Source organism: Somniosus microcephalus, chromosome 18 (assembly GCF_052327205.1).
Source record: "Somniosus microcephalus isolate GS21.2 chromosome 18, FLI_Smic_1.0, whole genome shotgun sequence".
Lineage (NCBI taxonomy): Eukaryota > Metazoa > Chordata > Chondrichthyes > Squaliformes > Somniosidae > Somniosus > Somniosus microcephalus.
Genome location: NC_141004.1, coordinates 6,115,773 through 6,141,489, shown reverse-complemented (window position 1 = coordinate 6,141,489; position 25,717 = coordinate 6,115,773). Strand labels below are relative to the sequence as shown.

General features: G+C 47.3%; 1 protein-coding gene and 1 long non-coding RNA gene across 4 annotated transcripts in view; one reads left to right on the top strand and one right to left on the bottom strand.

Annotated features, from left to right (window-relative positions):
* The window catches only part of srgap2 (SLIT-ROBO Rho GTPase activating protein 2), a 225,786-nt gene extending 206,815 nt beyond the window's left edge, over positions 1–18,971 (bottom strand). For all 3 annotated transcript variants that reach the window (XM_086010977.1, XM_086010979.1, XM_086010980.1), the window contains exon 1: positions 18,888–18,971. In XM_086010977.1, coding sequence (XP_085867103.1) covers positions 18,888–18,954 — 67 coding nt within the window. In that variant the 5' untranslated portion in view covers positions 18,955–18,971. The remainder of the gene's footprint in view (positions 1–18,887) is intronic.
* A 434-nt stretch (positions 18,972–19,405) lies between these two features.
* On the top strand, positions 19,406–25,215 carry LOC147104989 (uncharacterized). The gene is made up of 2 exons (XR_015081664.1): positions 19,406–19,491; positions 23,790–25,215. It is a non-coding gene; the product is annotated as an uncharacterized LOC147104989 (long non-coding RNA).
* Positions 25,216–25,717: the final 502 nt, after the last annotated feature.

Here is a 25,717-nt window from a genome sequence, read left to right as displayed (position 1 = left end):
GAACTGGTTGGCGGACAGAAAACAAAGAGTTGGAATAAACGGGTCGTTTTCTGAGTGGCAGGCAGTGACTAGTGGGGTACCGCAAGGATCGGTCCTAGGACCCCAGCTGTTCACAATATATATTAATGATCTGGACGAGGGAATTGGATGTAATATCTCCAAATTTGCAGACGACACAAAGCTGGGTGGGAGGGTATGCTGTGAGGAGGATGTCGTGAAACTCCAGCACGATTTGGACAGGTTGGGTGATTGGGCAGAAACATGGCAAATGCACTATAATGTGGATAAATGTGAGGTTATCCACTTTGGTGGCAAAAATAGGAAGGCAGATTATTATTTGAATGGCAATAGATTGGGAGAAGGGGAAGTGCAAAGAGACCTGGGTGTTCTTGTACACCAGTCGCTGAAGGTAAGCATGCAGGTGCAGCAGGCGGTTAAGAAGGCAAATGGTATGTTGGCCTTCGTAGCAAGAGGGTTCAAGTACAAGAACAAGGATGTCTTGCTGCAGTTGTACAGGGCCTTGGTGAGACCACACCTTGAGTATTGTGTGCAGTTTTGGTCGCCTTACCTGAGGAAGGACGTTCTTGCCATGGAAGGAGTGCAGCGAAGATTCACCAGGCTGATACCTGGGATGGCAGGAATGACGTATGAGGAAAGATTGTGTCGATTGGGCTTATACTCACTGGAGTTTAGAAGATTGAGAGGGGATCTCATCGAAACCTATAAAATTCTGTCAGGCCCGGACAGACTAGATGCAGGAAGGATGTTTCTGATGGCCGGGGAGTCCAGAACCAGGGGTCATAGTCTAAGGATAAGGGGTAAGCCATTTAGGACTGAAATGAGGAGGAATTTCTTCATCCAGAGAGTGGTGAACCTGTGGAATTCTCTGCCACAGAGGGCGGTGGAGGCCAGTTCATTAAGTATATTCAAGAAAGAGTTGGATATATTTCTTAAGGCTAAAGGGATCAAGGGATATGGGGAGAAGGCAGGGACCGAGTACTGAATTTGGATGATCAGCCATGATCTCATTGAATGGCGGAGCAGGCTCGAAGGGCCGAATGGCCTACTCCTGCTCCTATCTTCTATGTATCTATGTATCTATGTGAAAACTGCCCAACGCATTACCGGCACCCGGCTACCGACCATAGAGCACATATACCAGAAACGCTGTTTACGGAGGTCACGGACCATCATCAAAGACCCTACCCACCCCAGCCACAGTCTGTTCGCCCTCCTGTCATCTGGGAGACGCTACAGATGCATTCGCACCCGAATGACCAGATTTAGGAACAGCTTCTTTCCCAGGGCTGTCAGCCTACTGAACTCCACAAATAAACTCTAAAGCCTGCACATCTGCCAATGCACTTTATTATGTTTATGTTTATGTTAATGTATTACAAGCCAAATGAATATTGAATGTTTAAATGTCTTAATCTAAATGTACACTCTCGGGAGCCGCAAGCCTACATTTCGTTGTACTGCACTTGTGCACTAACAATGACAATAAAGTTGATTATGATTATGAGAAATAGCTATTTGGTGCACATTTCCCCCTGGTCGACATCGCAGAGTTCCACTCCAGTGACGTTAATGCCAACCGTTGGCAGCATTCAAAAATGAGGAACTAAAACAGAAAAGATGCTGGAAGCACTCAACAGGTCTGGCAGCATCTGTGGAGAGAACAGTCAACGTTTCGGGGGTGCATCCTCCACGTCTACCAGCTCATACTGATGGAGTGAAAGTCCTCCACGTCTACCAGCTAGAGCTCATACATGGAATCGGCTTGCACAGTCTCAACGCTGTGTAGAGGGAGCTTTACTCTGTATCTAACCCGTGCTGTACCTGCCCTGGGAGTGTTTGATGGGACAGTGTAGAGGGAGCTTTACTCTGTATCTAACCCGTGCTGTACCTGCCCTGGGAGTGTTTGATGGGACAGTGTAGAGGGAGCTTTACTCTGTATCTAACCCGTGCTGTACCTGCCCTGGGAGTGTTTGATGGGACAGTGTAGAGGGAGCTTTACTCTGTATCTAACCCGTGCTGTACCTGCCCTGGGAGTGTTTGATGGGACAGTGTAGAGGGAGCTTTACTCTGTATCTACCCATGATGTACCTGCCCTGGGAGTGTTTGATGGGACAGTGTAGAGGGAGCTTTACTCTGTATCTAATCCGTGCTGTACCTGCCCTGGGAGTGTTTGATGGGACAGTCTAGAGGGAGCTTTACTTTGTATCTAACCCATGCTGTACCTGCCCTGAGAGCGTTTGATGGGACAGTGTAGATGGAGCTTTACTTAACAGCCAATCTGTGATGTAACTGGCCTTGGAGGGTTTGATATAGACACTGAATGCAAAAGCAGAAGAATGGTGTACGTGTGGGTCCAGGCACACACACATTACCTTTTAATGCTGCCAGCACACAAGAGGGGCAAAGATGAATCAGCAGAAAACCAATACTGAACAACGAGCGACTACCATTAATCTTCATCATTGGCAGAACCACCACCCCACCCCAATTGCCAGTTAGCAATCAATGGTTTGTGAAGCAAAAGAAATGGACGTTGCAATTTCTGGAGTTGCTAAATTTGATATAAAGCTCCACCCAATAGCACTTCAAAACATTACCTAATATGGTCAATGATCCATTTACTGCAACTCCCAAAGTCATAGTTATTGACAGGGCATTGCGTTCTCCCGCTTTCTCCTCTTGCCCCCCGCCCCCTCCCACTACACACAGGCACAATGCAATCTGCAATTCTTACTGCGTCAGGGACTGAGCACTTGTCTGTTAATTGCACGCTGTTTTTTGACCGAGTTGTTGCTAACATGCCGTTACAGTAACGGAGTCAAGGTCAGCTGTCTCGGCTTGCGATCATGGTTCATTATTCTTTCAGCCCAATGCTCCCTTTGTGCAGTCGGTGTTGAGGGATTTTTTTTTTTGTCTGTGGGCAGAGAATAGCTCCGTAGGGAACAGGCCACACCAGGGCTCAGTGAGTTCCACTGCCAAGGAGGCAGAGGCTGCTCACGGGAAACATTTGCTTTTAAGTTTGGTCAATCTTAGTTTCTATGTTTTGTTTGGGGAGTGGAGAAGATGGAAAGTTATTTCGAACCCTTCTACCTCACGTCCCTTTTTCCATTTTCTCCCATTTGCCTAAAGATGCTGAATTTTGCTGGGGTATGGTTCCAAGTAAACTACCCTCAAGCACATCGCCCAAGTAAACATTTTTTCACTTGACAGTCCACATAGTGGAGTGTCAGCTAGCTATTTTACAATAAAGGGCATCACACACACCTGCCCAATCCTGTGCTGACTGACAGCCGCATGGATGCACTGTCCACTGAGCTGGCTGTAGGGTTTCACTCTCATCTTAAGACACACTGCAAGAGTTAAACATGTAATCTCAGCTAGCGCTCCACTGTCGGAGGGGCGGTACCGAGGGAGCGCCGCACTGTCGGTACCGAGGGAGCGCCGCACTGTCGGTACCGAGGGAGCGCCGCACTGTCGGTACCGAGGGAGCGCCGCACTGTCGGTACCGAGGGAGCGCCGCACTGTCGGTACCGAGGGAGCGCCGCACTGTCGGTACCGAGGGAGCGCCGCACTGTCGGTACCGAGGGAGCGCCGCACTGTCGGTACCGAGGGAGCGCCGCACTGTCGGTACCGAGGGAGCGCCGCACTGTCGGAGGGGCGGTACCGAGGGAGCGCCGCACTGTCGGAGGGGCGGTACCGAGGGAGCGCCGCACTGTCGGAGGGGCGGTACCGAGGGAGCGCCGCACTGTCGGAGGGGCGGTACCGAGGGAGCGCCGCACTGTCGGAGATATAAAAAATTGTGAGAAGCAGTTGAGGGGTTTTGAGAGATGTGAGAAAGCTCTCTGTAAAGAACAATCTTTGTCTTTCTTCCCTGTCTGAAGGAGAGACCGGATGAACAGATGTAGTGAACATAAGATAAGAAATAGGAGCAGGAGTAGGCCATTCGGCCCTTCGAGCCTGCTCTGCCATTCACTAATATCATGGCTGATCTACCTCAACTCCACCTTCCCGCTGTATCCCCATATCACTTGATTCCCAATCTTGTTACTTATTTTATTGTCTTCCTAATTCTATTATTATATTTCACTCTGCACATACAATACATCATTATTGAATAGGGAAACTCAACATATTGATCCATTACCCAGCATCAACATTACTTGCCTTCATCAGCACAAAAAAGAACATTTTGGGACCAGCTAGATGGACCACAGAGTCTTTTTTGGTCATGTATTTTCCTATGTTCTTCTTGCAAGGGCATGCCCACTTGAAGTGCTTTTCCTCACTCCATTGTACTTCTCCTGAACCACACCCTTAGCTCTTGAGCCAAAGAAGAGTGCAGACAGAACCAGAGGATCGAAATACACACACCATGATCTCCAAGCAATACCAAGCAAGGAGGAGAATTCCTGGGAGGAATTCTCTTTCTGACCTAGTGTTGCTTCAAGATGTGTTCATGATCTAAACGTATCCCCAAAACTGCATAAGAAGCTTTGTGGACAATGGATGAACTACGTGTGAAGACTGAGGAAGACTCCACCTGCAGTAGTTAATCCCCTCAATCAATCTTGTGTACAACAGAATCCAATTGGTTCCTAAATTATTCCAGGGCTTTTGCCTCCACTACTTTATTTTGAAGTCCATTCCATGTATTGATCACTCTTTACACGAACAAGAACTTCTTGATAGTATAGCTAAATTAGCCTTTTACTAGTTTGAACCCATGTCCACTTGTCCTATTCTCAATTTAGTTTGAAGTTATTTTACAGATTTACCTTTTCCATACTGATCATCTTATTTATCGCAATAAGATGACATCGGAAATACCTCCTTTCAAGGATGAAAAGCCCAAGTTTCTCCAGTCTTCATTCATAACTCAGGCATCTAACACTAGGAATCAGCTTTGTGGTTTACCCCTAAGCTGTCAGATAAAGTTGGTGATACTTAGTAAAAGCATGGAAGTTACTCGAGGTATCTATCTGCTTCATGGACAACGTTAAATGTCCTTGTAGTGGCCGTAGCACAAACAAAAATGCTCAAACCACCGGAGAGAGCACCTCCTGTGGCACGCAGGTAACAGCTCTACCAGTGGCACCAACTCATCTTTATCTTTCTTTCAAACATTTGTCTAATTTAACAGTGGCTCAGGGACAGTGCAAACACTTGGCATTGTGAAGTTCCATCGGTTTAGAGATCGCTGACTCCAATTGGATAAGATGCTGCAGTTTCCCTCGGCCATGCACCAAGTGACAGCTCTGGAGAACAAGCTCGATATTACCGCACCCCTCCAGGAGGTCTTCATGGGGAATATAAACCACGGGGCCACGGCACTCATGAACTTACAGCAAGAAGTCAGTACACACAGCATCCGCAGAGACACCACTGAAATTATATTGTTGCAGATTTCCTTTCTTCTTACAATCTACTGCCTAGAAAGCAAAGAGTTCTTTTTTTAAAATTAGTTCCTGGGATGTGGGTGTCGCTGGCAAGGCCAGCATTTATTGCCCATCCCTAATTGCCCTCGAGAAGGTGGTGGTGAGCCGCCTACTTGAACCATTGCGGTCCGTGTGGCAGCCCAGTGTACTAGCCAACAGCACCAAATGACATACATTAACTGGTCAGTCATCTCATTCATATTTTTGGGATCTTGCTGTGTGCAAAATGGCTGCTAACAACAGACTTCAAAGTAGTTAATTGTCTGTGAAGTGCTTTGGGACAAAGTGCTATATAAATACAAGTCTTTCTTCCTGCACAACCATGCCTCCACCCACTACAAGGAGCCACCGTTGTATCTGGGATAGGGGTCTTATGTTCTCACTGATGATCCAGTGGACAGTCTCTGGACTCCAGAGATAGGAGCCTTGTGACAAGAAACGAGCCATCAGCCAAGGTACTGTAACTGGTACAGGCCTGACTACAAGACGTCCTCCTGCATCACATCCTGGCTCTCACACTGATGCTCTGAATACATTAGCACAAACTCCACTGGGCTGCAGGTCAAGGATGCTGCAGAGGTGACGTGCAGGAAGCAGCTCCTTTATTCAGATGCATCCACAATAATCACCAAGCCAAAGGCAGGATGTGGTATACCTACCTCAGCATGAACCCAGTCACAACACAAACTCCGGGCTCCCAAGGATCCAGTTATCAAGAGTGTAGCTCATCATCAGTGCACGTTTATTCTGAATTATCACATTGTTATAAATGGAGAAGGGCAAGCAAATGACAAGAAGTAATCAACCATACGTTGCGTTGTCTGATTTCAGCCTGGCCAGAGACTGGGGACACTGCAACTGGACTCAGTTTCCCTGGGTTAGGGAAAAGGAGATCACTTGGGATTCCCAGTCCTGATCAAAATCTAGTGACGCTTGCTGGAAAACAAGTGAGCATGGACAGCGGGCAAAAACAGGACTAGCTTCAGCTGGGATAGCCTCCCATATTCAGTTTTCCAGCCAGTCTAGGCTCCCTCATCAAGACTGGCCATTTGAGCAAGTTATCAGGAGGTGGCTGTTATCAGTGGAATCCACAACTCAAGAGTCAGCTCCATCAGGCGAGGAGTGGCGACACATATTCATCGTGATTTAAACCGTCCCGGAATTGGGAGTGTAAAACACAGCCCGTCCTCAAAAGGAGGGAAGCAGCACGAACCCTCTCGTTTCATCAAGTGACTGGGGATCTGCCAAGTGGGCTTGCGGTACAGCTGGTGCCATGATCATTAGCGCTGTGTCCCTAATTAACCCTCATTAAAGCAGCTCGAGGGCCCTGAAAGAGGAAGTCATTAAATATTATAATTAGGCCTCTCCAAACAGTAAACTTACTTGGTCTTGACACAAGAACGGGGAAGCTCGACCCCCTCCACTAAACAAAACCACAATCTCCTTAATCCCCAGCGTCACAAAATAATTACCAGCCCTTCGAGTGCAGAGCTTCCTTTTAAATTATGAATCTTTGTCAGATTCTAATTAGAATATACTAAAGGCAGAGAGGTTAGATATATTCCAGTGCCCCTGTTGGAGAGGGCATGCGTGGCTGTTGGGAGAAACTAGGATCAGGCTAGGTGGTGGTGCCCCCTCTTACACAATCAAACAGCCGCTAACACTCACTCTGTGAGTTTGTACGTGTAAAGCGGCCAGGTGTTTGGGATACCTTGGGGGGGGGGGGGGGGGGGGGGCGGGGTGGCGGTGGGGGCAGAGGAACATTACCCCAGCTAGAGTCAATACCTTCAGCAGAGCAGGGGGAGGGTGGAACACAAGGGCTCAAAACACCCCTGTCTCTTCCCCACCCTCAAAAAAAACCAAAACAAACATCAAGCCAACTATCTTACCTTCACTTGAATTTTTAAAAGCAAATATTTATCATGACCTGCCAATGCCTACAGAGCACCGAGCCCCAGGATCAGTGTGTCTCTTCCTTATTACTGATGTGATGGATCAGAATCCAGGGGCTGTAGACAGGACTCCACTGGGGCAACTTCTCCAGAAAACAATACGATGCCAATTGAAGGAGGGGACGCTGGGCAAAATGGCTGCGTCGGACCATCTGCTTTGAAACACGCAACTAGCAATGATTGAAAGACAAGTGTACGGACAGCTCCATTTACAGGAATCTAAATTATGGAGTTAGACTTCAGGTGCACAGGACCAACAATCATAGGCTTCAAAAACACAAATTAACCCAAAGAGTTACATTTCATTTTTTGCCCAGGGCAAGATTCCATCTCCCTTTGCCCAGATGTGCGATGTGTTGCTTGCGGACAGGAGGTCAGAGAGCGTTTTGATCCCAGATCTGACCCTGGGAGAGGTGCAAATGCCTTCCTGGGATTTAAGGAAGGGCGGGGGGGGTTGACTCGGTTTTCGACTCAGCCTCCTAATCTGCAGATCCGTAACTCGCCTCACTCCATGCCAGGGCAAGTCAATGTTCCAAAGCATGATGCCACCTAGGAGGGAGGATGGGGTTAAAATGATAAAATGCGGATGAGATTTTATGCAACCTCCTGCCTGTGGAATTAGTTCAGCGAGGGAGATGATCTGAACAACCGGCTTTAAGCTATCAGTTTATGACCATTTAAATCAAAAACCGCCAACTCATGAGCCTTTATCTGTAGGGAAACTCAAAAAATTGCTGTGCAGAGATATTGCAAACCTGCTTTCTTTAATGTACAGTATTCACGATATCACTGCAGCTACCAGACCAACCCTCGCCACCACCCACCCAGTGTGTTCACATTATGAATCTTAAACTCCATTTGAGTCATTATGGGAAGATTCCTCCGGTCACGGTTTATAAGAAGTGTGTGTACAAGTAACACATGAACTATCTCACTGTAAATAACAAACAGCAGAAAAAATCACCAATGTAATTTATAGTAAGTGACATATCAATTGTTTTACAACATACAAAACCACCACTTTCTGGCTCCAGGGACCCCCTGTAAATACTGACCCCTGCCAGGGGCCCCCTGTAAATACTGACCCCTGCCAGGGACCCCCTGTAAATACTGACCCCTGCCAGGGACCCCCTGTAAATACTGACCCCTGCCAGGGACCCCCTGTAAATACTGACCCCTGCCAGGGGCCCCCTGTAAATACTGACCCCTGCCAGGGACCCCCTGTAAATACTGACCCCTGCCAGGGACCCCCTGTAAATACTGACCCCTGCCAGGGACCCCCTGTAAATACTGACCCCTGCCAGGGACCCCCTGTAAATACTGACCCCTGCCAGGGACCCCTGTAAATACTGACCCCTGCCAGGGACCCCCTGTAAATACTGACCCCTGCCAGGGACCCCCTGTAAATACTGACCCCTGCCAGGGACCCCCTGTAAATACTGACCCCTGCCAGGGGCCCCCTGTAAATACTGACCCCTGCCAGGGACCCCCTGTAAATACTGACCCCTGCCAGGGACCCCCTGTAAATACTGACCCCTGCCAGGGGCCCCCTGTAAATACTGAACCCTGCCAGGGGCCCCCTGTAAATACTGACCCCTGCCAGGGACCCCCTGTAAATACTGACCCCTGCCAGGGGCCCCTGTAAATACTGACCCCTGCCAGGGACCCCCTGTAAATACTGACCCCTGCCAGGGACCCCTGTAAATACTGACCCCTGCCAGGGGCCCCCTGTAAATACTGACCCCTGCCAGGGGCCCCCTGTAAATACTGACCCCTGCCAGGGACCCCTGTAAATACTGACCCCTGCCAGGGACCCCCTGTAAATACTGACCCCTGCCAGGGACCCCCTGTAAATACTGACCCCTGCCAGGGGCCCCCTGTAAATACTGACCCCTGCCAGGGGCCCCCTGTAAATACTGACCCCTGCCAGGGGCCCCCTGTAAATACTGACCCGTGCCAGGGACCCCCTGTAAATACTGACCCCTGCCAGGGGCCCCCTGTAAATACTGACCCCTGCCAGGGGCCCCCTGTAAATACTGACCCCTGCCAGGGACCCCCTGTAAATACTGACCCCTGCCAGGGGCCCCCTGTAAATACTGACCCCTGCCAGGGGCCCCCTGTAAATACTGACCCCTGCCAGGGACCCCCTGTAAATACTGACCCCTGCCAGGGACCCCCTGTAAATACTGACCCCTGCCAGGGACCCCCTGTAAATACTGACCCCTGCCAGGGACCCCCTGTAAATACTGACCCCTGCCAGGGGCCCCCTGTAAATACTGACCCCTGCCAGGGACCCCCTGTAAATACTGACCCCTGCCAGGGACCCAGTGTAAATGCTGACCCCTGCCAGGGACCCCCTGTAAATACTGACCCCTGCCAGGGACCCAGTGTAAATACTGACCCCTGCCAGGGACCCCCTGTAAATACTGACCCCTGCCAGGGACCCAGTGTAAATGCTGGCCCCTGCCGACTCCCGGGAGGGCTCTACCATTCAGCGGGTCTGTGGAAGGGTATCAGCATTTGCAGGAATGGTGGAAAAGACGTGGTCATGACACGGAATGTTGGCAAGCTTTCCGACTGTAGAGGGCATCACATCCCAATCCCTATCCCGTTCTCACTAAAATCTGAACTCGCACTTTCTAGCTGAGGTTACGCATTGCAATTAGGGTCTACCTGGACCAACACACCGTCACTCTCTTACAAGACTTTTAGTCCAGCTACAGTTAAACTACCAACACCCTTAGGAACATCGGAGCAGCAGGAGGCCATTCAGCCCCTCGAGCCTGTTCCGCCATTCAATGAGATCATGGCTGATCTGTGACCTAACTCCAAATACCCGCCTTTGCCCCATATCCCTTAATACCTTTGGTTAACAAAAATCTCTCAATCTCAGATTTAAAATTAACAATTGATCTTGCATCAATTGCTGTTTGCGGAAGTGAGTTCCAAACTTCTAACCACCCTTTGTGTGTAGAAGTGTTTCCTAATTTCACTCCTGAAAGGTCTGGCTCTAATTTTTAGACTCTGCCCCCTCGTCCTAGAATCCCCAACCAGCGGAAATAGTTTCTCTCTCTCTACCCTATCTGTTCCCCTTAATATCCTGAAAACTTCGATCAAATCACCCCTTAACCCTTGAACATCCAAGTCCCAGACTAGCTCACAGCAAGCACATGCATATTGGCTTAATAGCCATGAAGCTCACCGCACTGCCCTGCAGTACAGCCTCGCACTTAACTGCTCTGTTCATTCAGTGTGTTAGGTAGGTACTGCACCAATGAAAGTAGAAAAGGATGGAGCAAGTTCCTTCATCATTCACAGAACTGATCATTTTCATAAAATCTGATTGTGATCTGCAGGTTCCTCAGGGTTTATAAATATCTCGGGTTGTTTTGCTCCACTATGTCCAATACTGGAACTCACAGCTGGTTGAGAACTGCTAGGCCTCAATCACTTCAGTCTCAGGCTTCAAGCTCATAGGTTAAGGGAAATGCTGCAGTTTTTGCCAGCCCCGTTTTTGGTCAGCCAGGACAAACTAGGTTGGAAAAACCCAGGTTTGGTCCCTGATCTGTGCCAAGTGAGCTGACCTCAGTTAGGACAGCAGTTCAGGTGGTACAACGGACCTCCCTGGGCTAGGGAGGATTGCGGGTTGGGATGGAGGAGGAAATAAACATCAGTCAGGGCTCCCACCTCCGATTGTCAGGTACTTTCCACGTGAGGACTTCAGGTGAGGACAGGATTGAGCTTTGCTTAATGATTTGTTCTTGGGATGTGGGCTAGGCTGAGAAGACTGCACTGTGGGACTGGAGTAGCCAGGGCTTCCCTTCCCCGACGGACATAAGTTACTACAACAATCGGCAGCTTTCACGGTTATTGTCTTGGTGCCAGCCCAGAAATTACCAGATTTTTAAAAATTCGATGTCACAACTGGTCATGGTGGGGTTTGAACTCCTGACCTCTGGGTTGGTAGTCCATTAACCCTGAGGAGCTAGGACACCCTCCACAGATGAAGAGTTTACCAACACACATCACACGGGCAGCACGGTGGCATAGTGGTTAGCACTGTTGCCTCACAGCGCCAAGGACCCGGGTTCAAATCCGGCCTCGGGTGACTGTCTGTGTGGAGTTTGCACATTCTCCCCGTGTTTGCGTGGGTTTGCTCCGGTTTCCTCCCACAGTCCAAAGATGTGCGGGTTAGGTTGATTGGCCATGATAAAAATTGACCCTTAGTGTTAGGGGGGATTAAATACGTGGGGTTACGGGGATAGGGCTTGGGTGGTGTAATGAAATCTGTTTGTCTTGCCTGTATTCGTTTTGCACTCCTGTATATTACCCTCCCCCACACGGTGTATAGTTTCACTTCCTCTTCCCTGACTAACCTGGAAGGTTCCAGGTCTTGGCTCCGCCCCTGACTTCTCTTACTTAAAGATCCCAGGATCTGTATGACTCATTCCTGTGAGCCAGTCAGCGTGTTGAGATGTTAGCTCTGATCTTAGTGATTAAAAGCCAACTTGTTAAAGTCTATAACTTCTAGTTTTGTGGTTATTGAAGGCACATCAGGTGGGATGGCTGTCGGTGTAGGGACCGGCTGCTAGGGTTTGGATGATCAGCCATGATCTCGTTGAATGGCGGAGCAGGCTCGAAGGGCCGAATGGCCTACTCCTGCTCCTATCTTCTATGTTTCTATGTTCACCCATTTGGGTGAGGTGCCGAAGGTCAGCTGTTGCCTGTAAGGTTTGTAGCCCAGCAAGGAATCCACACCTTCAGGACAGGGAAGAAAAATGAAAGTGGTAATAAACTAGGTCAATTAAGTGGAGGCACTCATCTATCTCGAGACGTCCTCTTATATCCCAGTCAAACCTGCCTCCCAAACAGATTCCATCTCACCCATGTGGTTGATGGATCTGAACTTGGCATGACTCAACTATATGAAGCGATAGAAGAGTCTAATGAAAAATGAGGAAAAGACTGGACAAGCAAACCACAGCAGAAGAGACCTTGAGCTGTTTCACCACTGTGCCGATCAGAAACAGTCCTTAAAGTTTGGAGAAGATGCACAGATACCTTATTCCCATTTTAATTACCAGTGACAGTAATTTATTTCATTCAATCTGGGGCATAGCAGAACAGGAACCAGTAATCAATCATTAGACTCAATTAAATTCTAATCCTCCATGACTTGACTGAAATCTCACAAGATCCACAGATACAGGACAGGCTCAGTGAATGCTTTCTCAGGATGTGGACTCGCAGATCACAGGTATTAACTAGAACGAGAAGGTGTACAACATATTTCATTTAACAAAAAATTGCAAATGGAGGAGCTAAGGAATGTAACTGAAGGAAAAAGACTCGCATTTCTATAGCGCCTTTCACTACCTCAGGACGTTCCAAAGCGCTTTACAGCTAATGAAGTACTTTTGAAGTGTAGTCACTGTTGTAATGTAGGAAATACAGCAGCCAATTTGATCACAGCAAGGTCCCACAAATATCAATGTGATAATGATCAGATCATCTTTTTTAGTGGTGTTGGAAGAGGAAAAAATATTGGACAGGACACTGGGGATAACTCCCCTGCTCGTCTTCGAATAGGGCCATGGGATCTTTTCCGTCCACCTGAGAGGGCCTCTGTATTAACATCTTATCCTAAAGACAGCACCCCCGACAGTGCAGCACTCCCTCAGTACTGCAGGGGTGCGGTGGGTGAAATACCATCAAGGTTTCTTATTCTACTTCTGATTGGCTAAACTTAGCACAGATCAGGGAGCGAATGTAGAGCTGTAGCATTCACTCTTCACTCTACATCTGACGGTGGCACTCCCACCGCAGTCAAACAGCAAACTACAGATGAGAATCAGTGCTAAAGATCGGCAAATTCTGTGTCCTGGACTGTAATAGAGTGGGAGGCTTTACTTTGATCATTTTCAAAAGAAACATTTTCCTTTGTATAAAAACCACGTTTAGAAAGATTAACTTCAATGTAATCAATCATAGGAGAACGTACCCCCAGTACACAGATGTTTTATGCATGAAACGGTTTTTGCTGTGTTGTATTTATTTGATGCTACAAGGCCAGCTCTTTATTAATTTTGTTTTGTTAGAAGGCGGGTCCTTTAGGCAGAAAACTGTCAGGAATGGCAAACAGCAACAGGAAACAGGTCTCCAAGCTAATGAGGAGAGGAGCTCAGCCGGGAAACAGTAGAAACTCTATGACCGGCCTCAGTCCCCTGGGTTAGGAGAGGAAAAACAAAGCTACAGTTCCTGCCGCTGATCACTGCCCAATGACCCATTCTGGAAAGCCCATGTGTGTGGACATCAGATAGAACAGGACCAGGCTCGGATCTGGTGCCCCATTGACACCGGCTGGGCTCAAACATGAAGAGTGGCCACACGGGTGAGGTATCAGACAGTGTTGGACAATTGCGGAACCTTACCCCAGCAAGAGAGTCAGGAGAGATGGGGATAAAAATTATGGAGGGGGTGCATTGACAAAAGAGGAAAGTAGCAGGGAAAGGGTGGTGGGAAAGAGGGTCAATAACAGAACTATATGGCCCAGAGGCCTTGCAGAAGCTCCAGAGTGTTGCTAAATTCCAGGTAGACTCCCAGTCCTTCCTTATACCTGAAGCCACCAACTATCTAATGTGGTTGGTTAGAGGATCTTGAGATTGACCACAATCCAGAGCAAAGTACCACCATCCATCTCATTTGGTAATGGGTTAACAGTATGTACACTGAAGGCACACGCCTTCCATCTACACGAGAAGTCCATGAAGTACTTTTTTTTCTTTTTGGTGAATGGTTATGCTCATCAAGTTTCAACACTGAGGAATGGACGACTTCCCCATTTTAGGGGCCAAGTGTCAAGTGCTCCCAGATTAGGAAGAGTTCAGCCGGCTGCAGAGTGAAGCTCTTCCTGTACTGTCCCAACGATGAGCCTTAACCCTAAGCTCAGAAAAGCACTCCCCAATACCAGTGAGAGTTTTGCCATTTCCCACACTAGCCATCCCTGTGGCCTTCCTGGACAAGATTGCAGGGACAGAGCCAATTGGCAATGAATTAACATTTTATGCTTGTCTGGTATGAAGTGGGTTGAGACTCATTTCACAGAGGATGTGCCCAAGAGAAAAAACAATCACCCCCTCAGTCTGGGACCGATTCAAACCCAAGATTCACGGTTGAAAGGCTCGTGTGCTAACCCACCGACTCTGAAGCACCCTTTAATCGTCATTAAACTCTCTAATATATGATGTACATACTCTACAAAATGTGTTTGACATTCACATCTAGTAGCGGGAAGAAACAGATTACAATCTATGCCTGTTAATTCAAAGTCGGGTTTTATGCTAAAATATTTACATTATCCAGTAACTGAATTAACAGGAGACAGTACAGAAACTTTCAACTGTTACACCAAGTCCAGGATTGTACATTTTACCACAGGGAGCACAGCATTCGAAGCTCAGTGAATTTACTGCACACAGCAATTATCCCTGCAGTTTAATCCAAACACAATGTTGGGAGTATAAACATATTAACCCAACGTTTAGATGCTGCCCGTATCCCTGTTGTGTACTGTTTTGGAAAGTGAGAGGTAGAGAGCGAGAGCCACACATACACAGAGACACACAAAGACTGCAACTTTGCAATACCAAAGCACAGAAAGTATACGACCAAACTAGAATTATTTGGGTCTGTGGTCCTTCGTCAGAACTGGAAAAAGTTAGAGATGGAACAGATTTCTGATGAAGGGTCATCGACCTGAAACGTTAACTTTGTTTCTCTCTCCACAGATGCTGCCTGACCTGCTGAGTATTTCTCGCATTTTCTGTTTTTATTTCAGATTCTCGTATCTGCAGTATTTTGCTATTATAGAATTATTTGGGGCTCAATTGAAATTTTTCTTGACTATACTGAAACTGGCCTCATGCCAGTACAATCCCTAGAATCAAGTTCAGAGGCAAGGACTGCCTTGGAAGTCAAACACTGCCCAATACGTTCAGTGAGATCCCTTATGTTACATAATAATGGAGCAGCCATGTGCTTGGATGGACCATCTACACCGTACCATGCCCAGGGTCAGTGCCAACATCTGAAAGAAATGTAATTCAATGCAAAAGGAAAATAACCTTTTACTGATCGACTTGTTGCCTGTTGAAACGTGGCCTTCTCAAAAAGTTTATCATAGAATCTTACAGCACAGAAGGAGGCCATTCGTCCCATCGTGCCTGTGCCAGCTCCTTGAAAGAGCTCTCCAATTACATAGAAACATAGAAGATATGAGCAGGAGTAGGCCATTCGGCCCCTCGAGCCTGCTCCGCCATTCAATGAGATCATGGCTGATCATCCAAACCCAGTACCCTGTCCCACTCACCCTGCTCTTTCCCCAGAGCCCTGCAATTTTTCCCCTTCAAGTATTTATCCAATTCTCTTTTGAAAGTTACCATTGAATCTGCTTCTGCAACAGTGAAGGGAGGCTGAGATATCGCGACTGAAAACAATACAAGTTCCCTGACCCACTGTGCAGTCTTACTCAACTAGCAACACAAATTATGACCCCCTTCTTTCTGTCCACTCCCCTCACCGAATGCCATGGCAAACATGCCCATTTAGCAAAGTCTATTTATCGGAGTGCTAGGGATAGGTTGTGACGGAAGAAGCGAAGAGAGAAGCTAAATGTGTCGATCTTGGACTATGAAGGATTACCAAAGCACGCAAGCTGGATAATGGGATATTTGGATTTGACCATTAAATCCTAGGACAACTCCGTAGGCAAAGGGAAAATAAAGTAACATTGACAATCAGCAAATTTAGTAGCTAAACAAGCAGAAATTTGGTACCACAGGTGCATTAAATATAAAATGAAGATAATTTTTCCTCTCCACCACATCGCTAACCACATTAAAGAGCCTCTGGTGCTCTTGCTAATGATTATTGACCAAGCAGCAACCATCATCCTTTAGGGAGGGCGAGAGAGAAAGTCAAAGCAAGGTCTCTGGGGCTCAGTTGGCTCCAAGACAACATTCCTTATGACAAGAGATTGGAGCCAAGTCAATCCTCTGTGGTAGACTCACTAATCTGATATTTGAACCAGGCAGATCTACAGTACTCCAGAGCATAGTTGATGATTGACCAAACAGCAATCCTACCTCATAGGTCTACCCTTTAGGGCTAAATCAATCACTGAGGCTGCAATTTCTCCTAGTCAGCTCCAGATAAACCCGCAACCCAATGCCCTAATAGGGTAAGATGGTCCTGGGCCCCTGGCTGGATATATAGTCAGTGGCAGTGCTAGAAGGGGCAGGGGACCGGGGTCATGAGCCTGCCAATCATTGAGGTCAGTTAATGCAGCTTTGGAGGATCCCTTCCATTCTGTCGCCCGCCTTCCGCCTCCAGGTTCTGCCAGAGAGTCTGTGCAGTTCCCAGCTCGGTAAGTCAGCCTTCCCCAGCTCAGTCCCCTTCCTGCCAAGTCAGCCAAACCTTGAGTTTGACTCCCCTTTCCCTTCCACCCACCCCACCCTGCTCAGCCAACCCAGCCCCGGCACTGTATGTAATGGGAAGGTTCCCAGTGCTCTGTGCTGGTAAGCTACACAGTTTTGGCTGGTTAAATGCCAGCAGTACACCTGCAAACACTGGGGGGGGGTCTCTGTAGCTTGGCTCTATGTCCTGTGGACTTGGGCGAGTGTCTCTACAGCACTCGGTATCGGGCAAATGAAAAGTGTACTATTGTGGGTTTCTCAGAGGTTTGATTTAGAGACTGGTGACAGGTTTCCATGCATGGCACATCCGTGGCTGATCACACATTGGGATATGGAGAATTAAACTTATCTGGGCTTATCAGAACACGGAGTCATTAAAGCATTGAGGGACTTATTCTGCATGACTTCATGCCGGAGGTCCTCAAGTTACAATGAGAGAGACCGAGTACTTTTGTTACAAAACTGAACTCCAACAGTCCTCAACAATGTCAAACCCTGCGTGTGGTATCGAGGCTGTGATGTGTTTTCAGGACGTACAGTGCAGTGTTGCAGATCTATCTGGAGCAATTACTTCTTCAGGGAAACCTTTACTGCCTGTATCCAAACCACAGGCAGCGATCAAGATTGTTCAGCATTTTAAAACCACAAAATACTTTTTGTGATGCGAGTCAGAATTTTATATAGTCCCTCGCCTCAGGGAACAGAAAGCTGGGCATTAACTTATCGAGCCTTGCTCTGTACTCTCCTTGTGTTGGAAAGGGTGAGGGGATCCAGTCATGATGCATCAAACTGCATCCAGATACAATAAAACACGTGCCCTCCTCTCCCAATGTCCTGCCCTCCTCCCCTGAAGACGAGGGCGGTGAAACTGGTCATGTACAGTAGCGCAAAACGGGCAATAGCAAATCGACAGCCCCATCTTACGCCCCACCCAATTTTCCTTCCCATTGACTTCAAATCGAGGCGTGTAAGATGGGCGGCCGATTTGCTATCGCCCGTTTTGTACTACCGCCCAAAACCAATTTCACCCCCCCCCCCGCTGACCCTTGGGGTCGGAGTTCCACGCGGTCACCATCCACCATCCCCACCCCACCTGTACGCACTTATATCTTCCATGCATAAGCCCAGTTTGCGAGCTTGACAGGCTATGCAACTATCACTGGCATCACAGCGGAGTCTGATCCTGCCTCCCCCAACATCTGCCCACACACCTGCCAGCAGGAGCCACTGGTGAGCGAGCAGGAAGGGAAACCATGGCTGGTTTATTGTCCCTCCCTAGCTCATGGAGTGGGAGGCACCACCACCTACTGCAATACCCCACCTGTTGCCCCGACTGAAGTCAGCACAGACCGAGGACTGAAGCTGGGAACCTTGTGTATGGCTCGGGGCCTTGAGGGAACGGAATATTTTGGGGGGAAGCCAACACCATCGGTGTCTCGGAGGTGACCCGCGTCACACTGTCGCATGCTGGCCTTCTTGCATGCTAAAAAAGCTTTTGGTTCTAAGCGGTTACTGCAATCACTTGACCCTTTACCCCTCTGCTGCAAGACCCAGCAATCTCTCTCACCACTCCCCACCACCAACAAACCCACAGTCTACCCACACCAGCCCTTGTTGTAGCACACAAGCACCTCAAATCGATTCTATGAAGACTGAATTGCCTTTTCATTAAAAACTAAGAACTGCATTCTGAATTGCAGAACAATCCGGACACATGGCTGAGAGACAGGCATTGCAACACGTATTTTGCACCGTGTGGATGCAGTAATTTACAGATGACTAACGTATTCAAAGTGCTGTCAGATTTTTAAAAATATGATTTGAATGTTAATATCCTCGAGGTTCATTTTGCAGCAACAGCCCAGGAACAGGGTGGGTAACGGCAACGCATTCGCTGCACGCTTAACCCTGCAAGAGCCTAGACTGCTGTCATTATTTTCTTGGGATCAAAACTCTGCTGTACACACAATGCTGCAATTCTGAATAAAATAGAACGTCAAACCTACCCTTCACTTGTGTGTCGTACTCGGTGATGATCTCCTTGTCCTTCTTGAATTTAGCAGGCGATGTCATGACTGGTCGTCTAAAAATCGTGTTTTTTCCTCCTCTACTAAAAAAAATTGCCGATGCAGTAATCAGATGCTAATCCTGTTGCTGCCGAATTATTCGTCCCCCCTTTCAATCAGTCCATGAGGATGAGAAGGTTTGGGTGGAAATCGAGTCCAGGCAAGAGCTGAAATCAACACGGAAACTGACCATGGAGAAAAAATTGTATTTATATCTATCTTATATATATATTTTGAGAGCGAGAGCCCACAACACTGACTGCAGCAAATCCCCTCAGAGCAGCGAAGGTCCTTCAAAGCAGGAAGGAGGGAGGGAGGAGTGGATGGGTTAGAAAATAATTAAAAAGCCTTCAGATGGTGGAGAGCAGGGGGAGAGGGGAGTGTGTGAGAATGCAGGGCTGCGTGTCTTTGTATCCCAGCTCAGCATGCTGCAATCCCAGACCAGGCGAATTCCAACACACTCGATTTAAATTGGTTGACAAAAATATATTTTTTTTAAATGAAAGGGCTGTGCTTCGAGAGAATCGGCGCTGGTGGTAAAACGGTAATAATGGCAGGGTTTTTTGTTTTGGGGTGGGGGGCGTTGAAATGTTGAAAATAATTGACGTTTTTCTTCTTAAATTCCCTACAAAGAGGTTGAGCTGATCCAGAGAACGCTCAGAGCAGGAAAGGGGACTGGGCTGGGAGAAGGAGCTCTGAAATGTTCCTATTTCGAGCTGGTTTTCTCTGCTGCAACAATCAGTGGCGCTGAAATGTATCCAGCATGTAACGAGAATAAGGCGGTGGCAATTCACCCAATGTATCGCGTTCCTCCTTTTAACAAGATGTTAAAATCTTTCACAGCAGAATCAAATCGCCTCTGCTTTATAATTTTGTTGAGGGGGGGGGCAACACAGATCTTCCGTGATTGGAGGAATCGCAAAGTTTCAAACTACAAAAAAAGTTCTCAAAATGACAAAACTTGCAACAAAAGGAGATTTTTTTTTTTTTAACAATTTTTTTCTTAAATCGCTGCTTCAGGATTCATTGCAGGTTTACACCCGCAGAAAACTCCAGCCAACCCTTCCGCTCCCTGCAAACTTCCACAAAACTGACATTTTTTTTTGTCCAAGTTCAGGAACTTTTTCAAAACTTTTTTTTTTGCTTCTGGTCTCTTTTCCCCTCCTCTCTCGTTTCCTCGATCATACGATTTCCTTTGTGCAAATCTCCCGTCCCGTTCCTCCTCTTTAGATATTAATTTGTGCTTCTCATTCCACGTTCGTCTCCTCCACTCAGCTTCCCGCAGGTTTAAAGTTGTTGGATTTTTTTTGGTCACTGCAGCTTACTGAACGAGGAGCTCCAGCCTCAGACAAGAGGCGCCTCTGTTCTCCCAACCAAGGGGGAGGTGGGGGGGAAACTGATCCTTAATATTTGCTGCAAAAATATGCCTTCTTAGGAAGTGAGGAGCGCTTCCCTCTGTCTCGGAGTGGGACTGTAGGAATGCAACTCGCTCAAATAAATGGGCCAAAAAACCCTAACCCAAAATGAAAATGCCAAATCATTTAATGCATTAACTGGTCAAAGTATAAACTCATTAGGGTGGTGTAGTGCTTCTCATGCAGTTATTTGACTATTTCCGTTTACAAGAGAGGGAAGCAAAAATAAACGACACTCCCCCACCCCATCAACATATCCTGCAGGTTTGAAAAGGATATTGGGGTTTTTACCTCAAGAGCAAGATTGCTCTTTGTGTGACTTAGAACTTCCTGATATCAGTCCCAAACCTGCTAGTTCGAATCTGTGACCTGTGGTCATGGTGTTTTTGGATTGGGTGGCTTATTCCTGGTGATGTCCTCACTGATTTAAATGGATCTCATTTTTTGTTTATATGATGTGAATTACAACTTGCCCTGATCCAGCACCTTTGCCACACTCGGTCATCCATGCTGTTCAGCGAAGCCCAGGGCGAGTTGAGCCTCTGCACAGATTCCTTGACAGAGAAATATTGGACACTTGTTTTGCAGGTTTAAAACGGGTGCTGAAGTGTCCAATACGGTTGGGGGAGTGCACGTATGCCATGCCGTAATTGCACTGCCCACCATATTGGTGAAGGCTCCAGTATTGGTGTCCAGGACATGTGTCTGAAACAGGCGATATACGGCACAGAAACAGGCAATTCCATCCATGCCGGCATTTATGCTCCACTCGAGCCTCCTCCCGTCTTCATCTAACTCTATCAGCATAACCCTCTATTCCCTTTTCCCTCATATGCTTATCTAGCCTCCCCTTAAATGCATCGATACTATTCCCCTCAACCACTCCCTGTGGCAGCGAGTTCCACATTCTCACCACTCTCTGGGGAAAGAAGTTTCTCCTGAATTCCCTATTGGATTTCTTGGTGACTATCTTATATTGAAGGCCTCTAGTTATGCTCTTCCCCACAAGTGGAAACATTCTCTCTGTGTTTATTCTATCAAAACCTTTCATAATTTTAAAGACCTCTATTAGGTCACCCCTCAGCCGCCTTTTTTCAAAGAGAAAAGAGACCCAGCCTGTTCATCCTATCCTGATATGTATACCCTCGCTTTTCTGGTATCATCCTTGTAAATCTTCTCTGCACCCTATCCAGTGCCTCTATATCCTTTTTATAATATGGCGACCAGAACTGTCCGCAGTACTCTTAAGTGTGGTCTAACTAAGGTTCGATACAGGTTTAGCATAACTTCCCTACTTTTCAATTCTATCCCTCTAGAAATAAACCCTAGTGCTTGGTTTGCTTTTTTTATGGCCTTGCTAACCTGCGTCGCAACTTTTAGTGATTTGTGTATTTGTACTCCGAGATCCCTTTGTTCCTCTACCCCACCTAGACTCGCACCCTCCAAGTAATAAGTGACCTCCCTATTCTTCTGACCAAAATGTAATTCCTCACATTTATCTGTGTTGAACTTCATTTGCCAATTATATGCCCATTCTGCAAGTTTATTAATGTCCTCCTGTAATTTGTTGCAGTCCTCCTCAGTATTGACTATCCCCCCAATTTGGTGCCACCCGCAAATTTAGAAATTGTGTTTTTGATTCCAAACTAAATCGTTAATATAAATTGTGAACAAGTGGTCCCAGCACTGATCCTTGTGGAACACCACTACCCACCTTCTGCCACTGTGAATAGCTAACTTTTACCCCTACTCTCTGCTTTCTGTCCTGAAACCAGCCAGCAATCCATTCTACTACTTGTCCTGACTCCGCATTCTCTGACCTTGTTCATCAGTCTGTTATGGGGTACCTGATCGAAGGCAATATGCAATTAGGGGGGCTAATGCCTGTTTTAGGGCTTCTTCTCAAAATGAGGCTGCCCTGAATGATCAGGATAACCAGGTCTACATGTGGCATAACCAGCAGTCCTTGAAGGGACAGCTAGAGGCCACCACCAAAAAGGTAAGAACATAAGAATTAAGAGCAGGAGTCGGCCATACAGCCCCTCAATCCTGCTCCGCCATTCACTGAGATCAAGGCTGATCTTCAACCTCAATTCCATGTTCCTGCCCGATTCTCCGAGAGTCCAACAATAGATTTATCTCAGCTTTGAATATCCTCAAAGACTCAGCATCCACAGCCCTCTGGGGCAGAGAATTCCAAATGTTCACAACCCTGAGTGAAGAAATTCCTCCTCATCTCAGTCTTAAATGGCCGACCCCTTATCCTGAGACTATGACCCCTAGTTCTAGACACTCCAGCCAGGGGAAACAACCTCTCAGCATCTACCCTGTCAATCCCCTTCAGAATCTTATGTTTCAATGAAATCACTTTTATTCTTCTAAACTCCAGAGAGTATCGGCCCAATCTACTCAATCTCTCCTCATAGGACAGCCCTCTCATCCCAGGAATCAATCTAGTGAACCTTCGTTGCACCGCCTCTAAGACAAGTACATCCTTCCTTAGATAAGGAGACCAAAACTGTGCACAGTACTCCAGGTGTGGTCTCACCAGGGCCCTGTACAATTGCTAAAGGGATCAAGGGATATGGGGAGAAGGCAGGGACAGGGTACTGAATTTGGATGATCAGCCATGATCGCATTGAATGGCGGAGCAGGCTCGAGGGGCCGAATGGCCTACTCCTGCTCCTATCTTCTATGTTTCTATGTTGTCGCAAGGCTTCCTTACTCTTATACTCAACCCCCTTGCAATAAAGGCCAACATGCCATTTACCTTCCTAATTGCTCGCTGTACCTGCACGCTAACTCTGTGCTTCCTGTACAAGGACACCTAAATCCCTCTGAACACCAACATTTAATAGTTTCTCACCATTTAAAAAATGTTCTGTTTTCTATTCTTCCTACCAAAGTGAATAACCTCACATTTCCCCACATTATACTCCATCTGCCACCTTATTTCCCACTCACTTAACCTGTCTATATCCCTTTGCAGGCTTTGTCCTCACAGCTTACTCTCCCACCTAACTTTGTATCATCACTAAACTTGGATGCATTGCACTCGGTCCCTTCATCTAAGTCATTAATATAGATTGTGAATAGCTGAGGCCCAAGCACTGATCCTTGTGGTACCCCACTAGTTACAGCCTACCATCCGGAAAATGACCCATTTATCCCTACTCTTTGTTTTCTGTCCGTTAACCAATCCTCTATCTGTGCTAATATATCACCCCCAAACCCTTGAGCCTTTACATTGTGTAGCAACCTTTAATGTGGCACCTTATCAAATGCCTTTTGGAAATCTAAATATTAATACATCCTCAAAAGACTCTAATAAATTTGTTAAACATGATTTCCCTTTTATAAAACCATGTTGACTCTGCCTAATTATACTATGATTTTCTAAGTGTTCTGTTACCATTTCCTTAATTAGTCAAGATGGTGAGTGCTAGCGCGCTCTCCCTGCTTCGGGCGGCCCGCTCTCGCCGCTCGCTCCCGCAACCGGAACGAGGTGTTCGGCGAGTCGGGCGGAGGCAGCGCAGCGCATCGAGCAGCAGCCACGTCGACCCGCTAGAGCTCGTCGGCCAGCAGCTCCTCAGCGGGAAGGCATTCCGACTGGGAGGAGGGGAGCTGAGCATGGCGGCCAGAGGCCGGACCGGAAGCGGGAGAGGCAGGCCCCGGGCCGTCAGACCGTGGAGCCAGCAACGGAGAGGTGGAGGCCGCGGCGACCAGAGGATGTGTTCAGCGAGTCGGGCGGAGGCAGCGCAGCGCGTCGAGCAGCAGCCACAACAACTCGCAGTCCGACTGGGAGGAGGAGCCAGGAATGGTGGCCAGAGGGTGAGCGGGAGAAGCAGGCCACCACACGTGGAGCCGAGCCAGCAACAGTGAGGAGGAGGCCGCGGTGACGAGGAGGACGGAGCGGCTGAGGGACATCGTGCTCCCACTGCCACTGGATGCCAAAGAATTGACTTTCTGAACACGGCGCTGTAAGAATAGCTGACGTGTCCCGACGGGGAGTAAGCATTCCATTGTACTAGTTACATATGGCAAATAAAAATTGAATTGAATTGAATTAATAATGGATTCCAGCACTGATGTCAGGCTGACTAGCCTATAGTTCCCGGTTTTCTCTCTCCCTCCTTTCTTGAATACTTTTTCTCTACTGATATTAATTACCTCAAACTCCTCACTCTCATTAGCCCCTTTGTTCCCCATTATATTTTGTACGCTGTTTGTGTCTTCTACTGTGAAGATACAAAATATTTGTTTAAAGTCTCTGCCATCTCCTTATTCCCCATTATAATTTCATCTGTCTCAGCCTCTAAGGGACCATGCTTACTTTTGCTACTCTTCCTTTTTACATACTTGTAGAAGCTTTTACAATCTGTCTTTGTTTCTTGCTAGTTTACTCTCTTATTCGATTTTTCTCCCTTTTTATCAATTGTAAAAACACTTACCTGAATGTGGAATGAGAGAGAGAAAGAACTTGCATTTCTATAGCGCCTCTCATAACCTCAGGACATCCCAAAGTGCTTTACAGCCAATTAAACACTTTTTGAAGTGTAGTCACTGTTGTAATAAAACTTACCTCTTTGACCAAGCTTTTGGTCATCTGTCCCGACAGCTCCTTCTGTGGCTATTTCGGTGTCAATTTTTTTGTTATTGATAATGCTCTTGTTAAGCACCTTGGGACGTTTTGTTATGTTAAAGACGCTATATAAATGCAAGTTGTTGTTGTAATGTGGGAACCGCCGCAGCCAATTTGCGCACAGCAAGGTCTCACAAACAGAAATGTGATAAATGACCAGATCATCTGTTTTTAATGACATTGGTTGAGCAATAAATATTGGCCTGAAGAACTCCCCTGCTCTTCTTTGAAATAGTGCCGTGGGATCATTTACCCGAGATGGCAGATGGTGTCTTGGTTTTACAAAATATTTACAGCCCAGAAACAGGCCATTCGGCCCCACTGCTCCGTGCCGGTGTTTATGCTCCACACGAGCCTCCTCCCACCCTCTTTATCTCACCCTATCAACATATCCTTATATTCCTTTTAAATTTGAGATCGATAGATTTTTGCTAGCCAAGGCAATTCCGATGAGGTTTAATTCCTCATCTAAAAGATGGCACCTCAGACAGTGCAGCACTCCCTCAGTACTGTATTGGGAGTGTCAGCCTGGATTATGTGCTCAAGTCTCTGGAGTGGGATTTGAACCCATGACTTTTTGATGCAAAGGTGAGAGTGGGAGCTACTGAGCCACGGCCGACACCTGCTCCTGCTCCGCAACAGGCCCGAGGACCATTGCCAGGCTCTCGCTTGGCCCCATTCCGATCGCCTGAAGGCCGTGTCTGAAGCTCGAC